Source organism: Phoenix dactylifera, chromosome 7 (genome assembly GCF_009389715.1).
Source record: "Phoenix dactylifera cultivar Barhee BC4 chromosome 7, palm_55x_up_171113_PBpolish2nd_filt_p, whole genome shotgun sequence".
Lineage (NCBI taxonomy): Eukaryota > Viridiplantae > Streptophyta > Magnoliopsida > Arecales > Arecaceae > Phoenix > Phoenix dactylifera.
The window spans coordinates 1,781,676-1,794,008 of NC_052398.1; the positions used below are offsets into that span (position 1 = coordinate 1,781,676).

Consider the following 12,333-nt stretch of genomic DNA (forward strand, 5'->3'; position numbering starts at 1 on the left):
TAAATCACATTATAACAATATAAACCTGCATTACATTGACACAAACATTCAGATCATTCGAAACATTAATATTGTCATATATGATTAAATTTACATAATAAGTTTTTACAATATACTTCGAAAAATATAAAAAAGATTCATATTAAACTTCTTAAAAAACAGTCTAAAAAGTATCAAGGACCGGATTCAGCACCATCATCATTTCTACGAGCAGTTGAAGTATCATGAATCTAGCAAAAAAAAACAAAAGCTATAAAAATTAGGAATACAAAAATTATTAACTAATGCAAAATAAGTGATAATTATATAAAATCATCAAATATATATAATTATTTACCTGAGGAGGGAGAAATCGCTGTAACATAGATGAAATATGCTCAAGCTGAGACTGCAAAGTTTGTTGGTTCTGCTTCAGTTCTGCCAACTCTACCTGATGGCTATTCTTCATATCTTCAATAGTTGCCCGAAGACTACTAACTTCTGCATTGCTACTACCTTCTCCAACATTTCTTGTATACATGCCCACTGCAGATAATTGAGTGGGGGTAACTCCAACGCCATAACCCCTCACTCGACCATAACGCTCTGGGCCCAATAATTCAGCGAGCACCTGAGCTTCGACATGACTGGTCGCATCGGATGATGATGACTTCCCGACGCGCTCTGAAATAAGAGTTGTTGCCCTGTCCTATATCTCTCAAAAGAAAAAAATTATATTAATATATGGCAATAATAGAACTAATAAAAATATCGTTGCAGAAGTCAGATGAATACATACAACTATATCTCTTGACTCCTTCCGAACAAAGCTGCCATCTCGGTGGGTGTGAGTTATCTTATAAAACTCCACCTTGCCAGGCTTCCTTCCATTATCACTCATCTACAACAAAAAGTATATAGGTAAGCTATATATCATAAAACATGCTATATGATAGAACAGTTTCCGATAGTTTCAAAGAGTTTCCAAAAAACTTACGAATTCAGCTTTACGCCTCGCATAACTCATCGAGCCTGAAGTATGAGGAACAGTCTGAGATGCTCGTGCAGCTCTACCAATGTTGGAATATGTCTTCCCAAAAAAAGAGTAAACAATATAATATATTTAATGTATAAATTTGTAGTTAATATTATTAGTAAATTTAATCTAAGGTATTGAAAAAATATACACAACCTGAGCTTTCTCGGAAAACCAGTAGTGGACAAGCTCCCTCCACTGATTAGGGATTACATCAGGAGGACAAACACGGCCAACCTCCTCTTCTGTCATACCATCGTGCTTCCAGTCCACCTTTAACTTCGCCCTATATTCTTTCCACTTGCGGTTAACAGACTTCAACACCCAATCATGGCTCTCTTTAGGGAGCAAAAACTTGTCCTACACCAAAATAAAGAATGCTATAACAATATTAAATCAAAAAATAAAATTGTGATAGTAAGCAAATTCAATTCTTTACCTCAATAACTCTAAGAAGCTCAACCTTATACGAAGGAAGCATTTCATTCCATTTCGTATAGTTGAGCGGACACAACTGACCCTTCCGCGCAACCGATCCTAGAAAAGTCGATAAGATGCTTGCAGCCCTCTTGATGGGTTGCCCCAGTTCATTGCATTGGACGACGATCTTCTCATCCTCACGTAGGCTCCACACGTCCCGTGCTCGAGTAGGTCCTCGTGTCCTCCTCACTCTCCCCAGTCCATCTATAAAAATAAAATAAAATATTTATTAATTAAAACATTAAAGGCAAATAATTTAAAATAATTAGATTGTAAAAAAAATAATAATATATAAAATGTAAATCAAATTACCCTGGATGTGCATGTCATCGGTGTCTGGACAATCAGCAGGTGGCACGTGCTCAGACTGGGACTTGTGCTGAGTATGAGACTCGTGCTGAGTATGGGACTCGTGCTGTTGGAGCTCGTCGGGCTGCTGGGATTGCAAGGAATGGTCAGAAGAAGATTCCACTTGAGAGTGTTGAAACTCAATATCTTTAAATCGTTTTCCTCGCGGCATGTTGTTACCTATGGACAAAAAAGAATCAACATTAGTTAAATAAAGTTTAACTAATATTCCTTTAAGCGCATAAGAAACCTTCAACAATAAACTTTAATGCTCAATATCAACATCAAAAAGATAATATGATACACCCATATTAATAATAAATATGGACATTCGAGTTTAGAAAAATCACCTCTCAATAGGATATATCCATCGATAGTAAACCGATCCACCAAGTTTAGCTTTCGCAACCAAGTGAATGAATAGATGAATCATAATAGTAAAAAATCCAGGAGAAAAGATCTTCTCTATATAGCATAGTATAAATGCAACATTAGACTCCAATTGTTCAAGCTCCTTAGGATCAAGAACTTTGGAACATAATGCTTTAAAAAAGAATGATAATTGAGACACAATTGCAATAACATGTTTCTGAGATGACGATCTTAAAGCCAATGGAAAGATATCTTGTATCAAAATGTGACTATCGTGACTTTTAAGATTTGAAAGTTTTCGCTATTTAAGATTAACACAACTTGAAATATTCGATGCATACCCATCAGGAACCTTCATATTTTTTAGAATCGTTAGAAAAATATCTTTCTCTTGAATAGACATTGTGTAACATGCAGGAGATATAAAATATTTATCATTGGCAAGTTCTTTCAGATGAAGCTCTCGTCTTATGCCCATATCTTTCCAATCAAGACGTGCTTTTAAGTTGTCTTTGGTCTTTTCTTCAAGATTTAACAATGTTCAAGTTATCACAAACATTCTTTTCTATATGCATAACATCAAGATTATGTTAAAGAAGATTATACTCCCAATAAGGTAAATAAAAAAATACTACGTTTTTTCCATAACTGTTTCTGTGTAGATACCGAGTTTGTGCCATCATCATTTTTCTGTTCATAAACGTTGTCATCATTCTCGAAGTTATCAGCATCCTCAAAAACATGTTATTAACCCCGACTTTATTGAGCTGCCAACATCCCCCCTTCCCCTCTTCTTTGAACAGTTGGAGATCTTACTGGGTATATAGTTAGTGTCATGCATTTGTTTAAGAACTTCAGTTCCAGTTAGTAGAATAGGGGCAGATCGCAACTTTATAGTACCATCAAACATATTATTCTGAAATCGAAATGGATGGTTTGCTTCTAACCATCGACGATGACCCATATAACAGAACTTTCCTCCATGTTTTAACCAATATGAATAGGTTGAATCTCCACAAAAAGGGTATGCAATGCGCCCCTTAGTGCTCCAACAAGATAAATTACCATATGTAGAAAAATCATTGATTGTTTAGATAAGAGCTGCACGCAATTTGAATGTTCGGCCAGTGAAAGCATCAAATGCATCAATACCCTCCCATAATTTTTTCAATTCATCTATTAAAGGTGGCAAAAAACATCTAAATCATTACCTGGGCCCTTATCATCTGCAATAACCATTGACAGAATGAGTGAAAATTGTTTCATACACATCCATGGTGGCAAATTATATGGAACCAAAACAACTGGCCAAGTGCTGTATATAGAACTCATCGTTCGAAATGGATTAAATCCATCAGTAGCCAAACCCAGCCTTAACCCTGCAAACATCATAAGCAAATTCGTAATGTCTATCATCAAATGCTTTCCATGCTAAACTATCCGCTGGGTGTCTTAACATTCTATCCCTTATACAGCCTTCATCATGCCATCTCATCAAAGAAGCCGCATACATTCTTTTTAATCTAGATATGAGAGAAAAATACCTCAAAACTTTAGTCGGATTTTTTTTTAGCATGTGCAGCATCCACTTCATTCGACAAATTACACTCGTCTTCATTTTGTTTTTCCCATCGCGAAGATCCACATGTTCAGCACGAATCATCATTAATATTTTCAACACGATATAAAATACAAGACAATTGTGTATTTTTTCAAATCCAAGATTCAAGTTTTTTACTAATTTTTTGGCTTCATAAGAAGATGATGGCAAAATAACACCTTCTGTAAATGCATCCTTTAATAATCGAAGAAGCATAGTAAAAGACTTGTTAGACCATCCATTCAAATATTTCAAATGGAATAAATGAACCAAAAAAAATTTCGTAAAATTCTTACAATCCGGATATAGTTCTTGATCACAATCTTTCAACAAGTTATGATATCGAGTTGTGTTATCTTTAGAGTCTATAGGTTCCTCAACATGTATAGATTCAGTAACGGTATGCTCATAACCTATTGCAGCTGCTTCTTGCTCTCCACTGAAATTTGTTAAATTTCTAATATTATATTCAAGAGCATCTCTGAGTAAGCCCCTTATATCATCTTCTCCAACAAAATTTCTGCCCGTGTTACTAGATCCAATATTAGTAGTGTGTTCTATAATTAAGAGTTGGTTACATGAAGACGACAACTTAGACTTTCCATAAAATATCCATTCTTTATAACCCTTTAGACATACCAAATGTTCTTCAACAGTTTTTTGACTGAAAGCAAAATAATTTACATATTTTTGACATGGACAAAAAAAATCTTTCCATTCATATCAAATTTCTCAAAAGCAAATTTAACGAAATTCTAAACTTCATTCAAATATTCAGCACTAGATCTCAATTTATTTATCCAACTTTTGTCCATTCTATTAAAATACTAATTGAACTGCAACTAATATAAAAAAATAAACAAAATTAAGATATGAATCACCAATAATAATTTAATTATTATTGGTGATCTTTTTTCTACCATAAAGTATATTTTACAAGCTGTTTTCCCTGCAACTCATCTATCATTCTTCGGTCTTTAAGATTTCGTTATTAACCAAAGAAGATTAGCTTACTCAAACTAAGATTTCCTTTTCATTGTTTTACATACTTCCAACTCATCTGCCTCTGATATCATTTATCAATTCACATGCTTTTGAATAAGACTTCATTCTTACATTATTTTGCCGGTTTTAAACATATTTCAACTTCTTGGACCTTTCTATTTCACTACCATTTTCTCTATGCACACCTTCAAATATAGAACATCGAAACATCTCTCCAACAACCAACTATATTTAGCACATATATGGACCATTGATATATCAAACATATTCAAAAATAGACCATCGATATATCAAGCATGCAATCACTTTCAGGTCCCAGTAAGGAACATTTAGCAGTTTCTATAGTTTGCATCCACCATAGGCATAATTAGCAAGCCTTGTTCTAACTTTTTAGGCTGGGCATTATTCTCTCTATAGAATAATAGATGCAAGCTCGTGCCTAGATTGGCACCAAGGCAGTACTTGGCCACCTAAGTCTCTGCATCAATTATTGAATAAACTGACATTATTCTGGCTTGTGAAAACTGACTCATCTGGTATGGTTTAAACCATGAAATCTTGATCTTTTATGTAAGAAAGACAATATAAACGAAGAAAAGCAAATGAGAGAAAGAGAGAAACGGAGAGTAAACTAAACAAACTGAATATCATTGATCAGACATAAACTAGGTCAAAAAGACTGGTAGGTGCGGCAGCAAAACATCCATTTCGAGTATTCTATTAATAATGTCACTTGATACTAGATATTTTAATACTCAAAAAATTTATAATCAATTTCTATTTGGGGTTTTAGCACTCAGATGTCTCATCCGTGTCAAGGGTTATTGATACAAGATCAAAAAATTTAAAATTTGCCTTAATTAAAGACTGAGATCACGTTGGTGCTATTAAAATAGCTTAGATCTCTTTTGAATTATCTCTTTCTCAGGTGGAGGGGGATGGGGTCGGCCAGTTGGCGCCGTAGAAGAGGGAGGAGGATAGGAGGATGCGGACGGTCGCTCGGCGCCTGAGAGAAGGGAGGAGTAGAGGAGCTTGGCGTCGAACGTTGCTCGGCGCCGGAGAGGACAAGGGTCGATCGCTCGTCGTCGGAGAAGAGGGAGGAGGAGAGGAGCTAGGACTTGATCGGGATGCAGAATGAGGAGGAGGGGGTGGCCGCTGGTTTTGTTGTGAATTTGACTTTTGACAACGCTTATAAGCGTGGTCGTAGGCCAGTCAAAACAACGACGCTTATTAGCGTTATCTATTGGCGTCGGCAAATTTTGGCGCTAAACCAAAAATTACCGATGCTTGTAAAAAGCATAGGCAAAAAGCGTCGGTAAAGTCGACTTTTTCTATAGTGTACCCATCATCCTATAATTTTAAGAATACATAATAACTGCCGCAGAGAATCATATCAATGGCATTGCATTGAAACCCGTGAACTGAAACTCCTTTGTGACTCAAAAATTAAGAAACAAATCTAAAACACCAAGTTGCATGGCTGCTTTGCCATTGACTGAAAACCAATAAAGAGATGAAAAAAGAGAAAATGCAAAATAAAACATAGAAAAGCAAGCAAAACTTAAAGCAGAGAATAAATACAAATCAAGAAAAACAAAATAGGATCTAAAATTAAGACAAGAATGCAATATTCTTAAACAGAAAATAAAATATAAGCAAAATATTAAAAATATGAAACAGGAAATTAAAGCAATATCAGAAAAGAAATACAAGTAAATAAAAAAAATACAAACAGAAAGAAAAAATAAAATAGCAAAATAAGCCAGAAACCTAAAATACTAAAATAAGAAAGTAAAAATTCAGAAAGCTAAGACAATGTGAAGTAAACTAATACAGATGTTCCTACATAAACATTAGATATTGACATTAGGCAAGTCTAGTAGATTCATAGAGCAGATTGATGGCATAAATTGAGCTAGTATTGCCAGTCCAATTAAAATTTATGATTAATTGGAATGAGAGTTACATGGTGCAAGGCTTTTACAGACCACAATGCACAAGGAATAGAGAGGATATTCGACTGCCAACTGCTAAAGAAGGTACTGGAGTAGCAAAATATTATACAGACCACAAGAAGCCCTAGAAAACCTAAGCATCCGGTAAATCATACAAGCATGAACAGGACAATTGAAATCAGCTTTTCGTTTTCTCAGGTCAGATTAGTAGAACATTAGTTATGCTCTTGTATCTCATGTTTAAAGCTCCATAAGAGCTCACTGTGGTCCAATTAAAAATCTCCCTAATACTAAACAAGCTAATCAGGGGAAACCCAATAACAACAATTTCATCATTCCGCGATCCTTCACATGCTGACTTCATTTCCAAAACTTAAACAACTAAAGGGGAAAAGAAGAAAGAAAAACGATCAATTTCTTATTGTCTAGAGCTATGTCTCGACAATTCTGAAGAAACCTATTCAATGCAAGAACTCCAAGAAATCAAAAAAAAGGGGCCTGACCTTTTATATCTCATACTAGTTTCACATTTGACGCACCATAAGCTCTCTGGTCGTCATCCAACAACAAATCCCCCCAGCATCAGCTAATCAGGCAAAACAGGACAACCAAAAAAAAATTCTACATTTGCGACATCCATCAGATGCTGAAAATTTCTCTTATTGATCTCATTCGCATCCAATAATGTAAAGATTCAAGAAAACAAAAGAACCGAACATTGGAAACTGTACTCGGGGGAAACCTCAGGAAAACGGTGTCGAGATCATAAAGAAATCAAGAAAAGAGATCCGACCTGCGGTAGGAGGAAAGGCGATGGCAGTGGAAGGAGGAGAAGCCAGCGGCATGGAGGCATCGGAGACGAGGTAATCCGCCGCCGACTTCGCGAATCCTCTGATCCTCCTCCTCCGCTTTGTCGGCTTCCTTCGAACTCCCGGCCCTCGCTCCTCTTCCATCCGGCTCGAGCTCCGAAACCCTAGACGGCCCTTCTTGGGGTCCTTGGAGAGGAAGCGTGGAGTCCTGCGGGAGATTTATGGCATCTATTTTTTTTAAATATATTAAATATTTATTATATTTTTAATAAAAAAATTATTTATAGATCTGATGGCTTAAACATATATTTTTAAAAAATAACTTTTTTTATATCCTTTATAAATTTTGTTTCATAAAATATAAAAAATTTATTTTCATAAAATATAATTTTTTTAAAAAAAATCTAACTAAATTAAAAAATTGTTTTTTATGGATTTTTTTTTTAATTTTCCCGTCAACCAAACGATTCCATGCTAGCTGTCGAGGCGGTGGAGCCTTAGAGGCCTTCTCCACCTGTGGGCTTACGGCCTACTCGCAAACTGGGCTGAAATGTAAGCACCCTCTTGCAGTTGTACATCCAAATCATTACACCATTTCAATTTTAGGACTCTTATGATCAAGGCCGGCCCAATTCTTAGGCGACCGCCTTAATCGCTAAAAGCTCCGGCCCAAAAAACGCCCACTGTAGAAAATTCCTCAAAGATAAAATGGAAAGAAAAAAATGTCTTCTATAAGTTCGCCTTAGGCCGGCCCACTGCAGAAAAGGCCTCAAACATTAAACGGCCTTAAACCCTCAAATACATTGGGCCGTTCCTGCTTGTGATGAGTGCCTCTCGTTTCAATACATGGAGAAAATTTCTGCTAAGAAAATCTCAGTTCGTCATTACATTCTAGAACTACAACACATTAAGCAACACTAAAGAAGGTATTAGCTTTTTTTTTTTTTTTTCCCTTTTTTTTAATACGCTCTCAGCTTAAACCATGCCCACAAGTACTCTTCCTTTTTTTTGGTTAAATGGCAAGTACTTATTTGAAGAATGCATTTGGATTAAAGATTATTTTCAGTAAAAGCTCAATTATATGTCTCAACATGGAGGATGAGGAAACAAATAGCATGGCCACCACAATGAATTATAAAAGAAATCACCTAGCTTTCATTTATCTTAATCTTCTACTAAGCAACAGGAAAATTCCCAAGCAGCTATAGATGCCTCTTCTTGAAAAATTTGCCTCGAGACTTGCATCATGAAATGGGAGTCTTCTCTCTATCGGTGGCAAAATTATTTTGATCATGTGGTCCTAACTACTCTTCCATCCTATTATATATTTGTTTTCAGGCTTCCAACCTGGGGTTGCAAGAGAATTGATCCAATGAGGCAAGCATTTCTTTGGAAAGGGAAAGAAACTATCGGAGGCTTCCATTGCCTAGTTACTCTCTACAAGAAGAAGAAGGAAGGTGGATTGGGACTTCAAAGCATCAAAAATATAAATCTCTCCTGCCTGCAAAGTAGACTTAGAAATTGACTAAAGGTTCTGATGCTCCATGGTGGAAGCAGATTAACAGCTTTTACTAATCCAGAAGGAAACTTGGAATAAGAGTCTTCTTGCAAGCTTTCATCAATTTGGAATGATATCCCCGAGGAGCTAGGTGCATTTTAAAATTGCACATTCTTTAAATTGGGAGATGGTAAAAGGATCCATTTTGGGAAGATTTTTGGATTGAATCGGTTCTTTTAGCTTCCATGTTCAAGGAGTTACATAAAAGAGTAACATAGGGAAATTCGACAATAGCATCTTAATGGAATTGGCGACAATTAAAGTGGAACATAAAAGTATGGGATCCCCTCACTCTTAGCTGATTGATCTCCTATTGCCTGTAAGACCTCCTAGGAATGCAGATGAGCCGGTTTGGAAGCTCACTAAGATCAGAGTTTTTACAGCGAAATTCTATTACAAATTCATCAACAATGGAGGCATGCTATGTCCATTCTACAATCTTATTTGTAAACCCGGTGCATCGGAAAAGGCTAAAATCTTAATGCGGCCAGTTCTAAAATACAAGCTACACAAGAGAAATATTAGCAAGGAAGGGCTAGGTAGTAAGAATAGGATGCCCATTGTGTGGTGTTCCGCATGAACAGAGAATACAATCCATTTATTCCTCAAGTGTTCCTTCACAAAAAAATATTTGGTGCTCTCTCAAACTCTTTCTGAAATTTAGAGGGTGTCCAACTAGTCTTCAATCACTTTGGTCATCACGGAGAAAGACGTAAGTGCAGCCAACAATCAGAAGAGCTTGAGATCAGTAAAATTTTGAGGTCATTTAGCTTCTTTTTCGAGCATTTGTTCCTCTTCTCTCTCGACAATGTAACTCATCTCTACCTCATCTCTGTTGTAAATATAATTAATTTTCAATAAAAGTCGGGTGGCTCCATTTTGCCTCCTTTTATATTAAAAAAAAAAAAGCTTGAGATTAGTAGATGATTTTACTTTCTCAACAGGTTTAGCATGAAAAAAATACCCATATCTTCCTTTGAAAAAAAAAAAAATCTATTCTTGCGGTTCAGACCTTTAAGTTTTGTGAAAACATATATCCAATCAAGTGGTTGGATGGCCACAAAAACCTTTTATCCACCCTCATGTCTCCAATGTTAGCATTTTAAAGACCATTACCATCTTGTTCTTCTCTTTTGCTGATCTCTATATTTTTTCTCTGCATGGACTTCTTTTATTAATAAATTTTGGAGCAAGCGTTTTTCACTTTTTTTTTTTTTTTTTGATTGAAAGCGGGTTATCATACACAACGTATATGAATACACCCAATAAGGTCAAAATACACTAGCTCACGGAGTGCCAATGGCATCTCCGCCTCCCCCACCCAAAGGGTGTACCCTGAATGATGAACCGCAAAGGCAGCCACCCAATCGGCTGCCCCATTGGTTTCTCTGAATATATGTTTGGCCTCGACGGCCACCCCAACCCCACACATCATCCCAATGTCCCGAATCAAGGGGTGGTCTGTGCCCACACCCCTCAGCCCCTCCTGGATCCACCTGATGACTGTAGCCAAGTCGCCCTCCAGGACAACCGAGCCAGCCCGCAGTACCTGCCTCGCATATCGAAGACCCGCCCAAGCAGCTCGTAGCTCTGCCTCGAGGACCGAAATGCCGAACAACTGACAACCACCTGCTGCCACTACTCTGGAGTGCGGGCCCCGTATCACAAAACCCGCACCACCCCGCGCACCTCTATCCTGTACAGATCCGTCGAAGTTGATCTTGAGGAAATTCGAGGGTGGGGGCTCCCAAGCGTTTTTCACACTTCTCCATTACATCTCGAGAGAGAGAAAGATTGCAGTGCTTGGATGTGGGTATTAATTAAGCGGGTGGATATCATGCATCATTCTCAAAACCAAGTAGACAACGCACGTATTCTAACCCCAACTACTTCGAGGCTGACATCTGTCGACTTTAGTAGAGAAGGACTCGTCTGGGTATTCTCCTGCAACAAATGCGATGGTGAGCTCCAGCCGTTTCCCAACCATCTCTCCTTGGCCTCTAACCACCTTCTCGTATCTTTCTCTAGCCTACAAAGAGCAATGTTGCAAGGCACCATCCTTCTTCAACCCTCCCCTCGCCCCAGCCCATCAGAACAAAAGTTGCCGTATTACGATAAAATTCTTCCTACAAAATGAAGTTTGTCCATTCCGTGACTAAACAAAATAGTAGAAGACAGGATGATATACAGTATATGGCCAAATAATATACAAAATTATCATCTAGTATCTTATATACATCTTTAAATAAATCAATATATAATTTCAAGAATATAGTATCTACCAATACACACTGCATTGCTATGTAATGCACACCTAGCAAAATAATCATCCAACATCCGAATACATACTTCTGGATAAATTGATACACAGTTTTAGAATATAGTATTCACCAAGAAAATAATATATAGCTTTCCGATACATATTATAAGCTTCTTTGATACACACCCAGCAGTAGCTCAATACACACTTTTAGATGAATTAATATGCAGTTTATAAAACATGGTATTCATCAATACATATTTTATTGTCAGATGATACACATTTAGCAAAATAGTCCTCCCAGTACATATCTCCAAATAAATTAATATACAATTTTTAAAATACAATATTTACTAATACACACTATATAGTCAAATGATACACACCAATAAAATAGTCATCAAGCATCCCAATACGTACTTCTATATAAATTGATACATGATTTTCAGAAAATAGTATTCAGCGACACATAGTACATGACTAGGTGGTACACATTCATCGATTTCTGATATACACTATAAGCTTATTTGATCCTACAAAAGAGAGAGATATGGAGGAGGAAAAAGAGACTTAGAGAGGAGAAGGAATGCCTCATGGAGGAGAGAGATAACTTGACGAGGAAGAAGATGGATGGAGACAGATGGCTTCTCTTTATGTACAATTCTATTATTTTTTTTGTTTATTTTTTTTTTTAAATTATGGAATTAACAGATTTTGTTAGTAGTAGGGCTCCAATCCCGATATAACTTTTAGCCCGTCTCTTTTTAAAGTTGCAGAATTGACAGCCTTTGTTAGTAGTAGGGCTCCGATCCCGATATGACTTTTAGACCGTCTTTTTAAGGCTCTTTTTAAGATGGGGATCTTACCCCATGCAAGCACGAGAATATTTTTGTTCCATCCCATCCCAACATGATAGGGACACATACCAAGG

General features: G+C 36.7%; 1 protein-coding gene across 3 annotated transcripts; it reads right to left on the reverse strand.

Annotated features, from left to right (window-relative positions):
- LOC103710465 lies at window positions 1–7,793 on the reverse strand. 3 transcript variants are annotated; one of them, XM_039127891.1, is made up of 10 exons: window positions 7,569–7,692; window positions 3,760–3,827; window positions 3,427–3,594; window positions 1,808–2,023; window positions 1,455–1,699; window positions 1,172–1,375; window positions 977–1,069; window positions 779–880; window positions 338–688; window positions 1–230 (listed from the first exon to the last, which is right to left on the reverse strand). In XM_039127891.1, the coding sequence occupies exons 3-10, from the start codon at window positions 3,545–3,547 to the stop codon at window positions 174–176; spliced, it is 1,389 nt and encodes a 462-aa protein (XP_038983819.1). In that variant the 5' UTR covers window positions 3,548–3,594; window positions 3,760–3,827; window positions 7,569–7,692; the 3' UTR covers window positions 1–173. The 3 variants fall into 3 exon arrangements, with proteins under 3 accessions (XP_038983819.1, XP_026661747.2, XP_008794402.2); XM_026805946.2 differs by lacking the exon at window positions 3,760–3,827 and having other exon boundaries at window positions 7,569–7,793; XM_008796180.4 differs by lacking the exons at window positions 3,427–3,594; window positions 3,760–3,827 and having other exon boundaries at window positions 36–230; window positions 7,569–7,793.
- Between the last annotated feature and the right edge of the window lie 4,540 nt (window positions 7,794–12,333).

Excerpts from the sequence above, each read along its gene's own strand:
- LOC103710465 (XM_026805946.2), bottom strand. The coding sequence starts at position 7,728 with ATGGAAGAGGAGCGAGGGCCGGGAGTTCGAAGGAAGCCGACAAAGCGG. Across the intron at positions 1,700-1,807 it reads CGATGACATGCACATCCAGG|ATGGACTGGGGAGAGTGAGG; the intron begins GTAATTTGATTT and ends TTATTTTTATAG. Across the intron at positions 689-778 it reads AGGAGTCAAGAGATATAGTT|GACAGGGCAACAACTCTTAT; the intron begins GTATGTATTCAT and ends TGAGAGATATAG.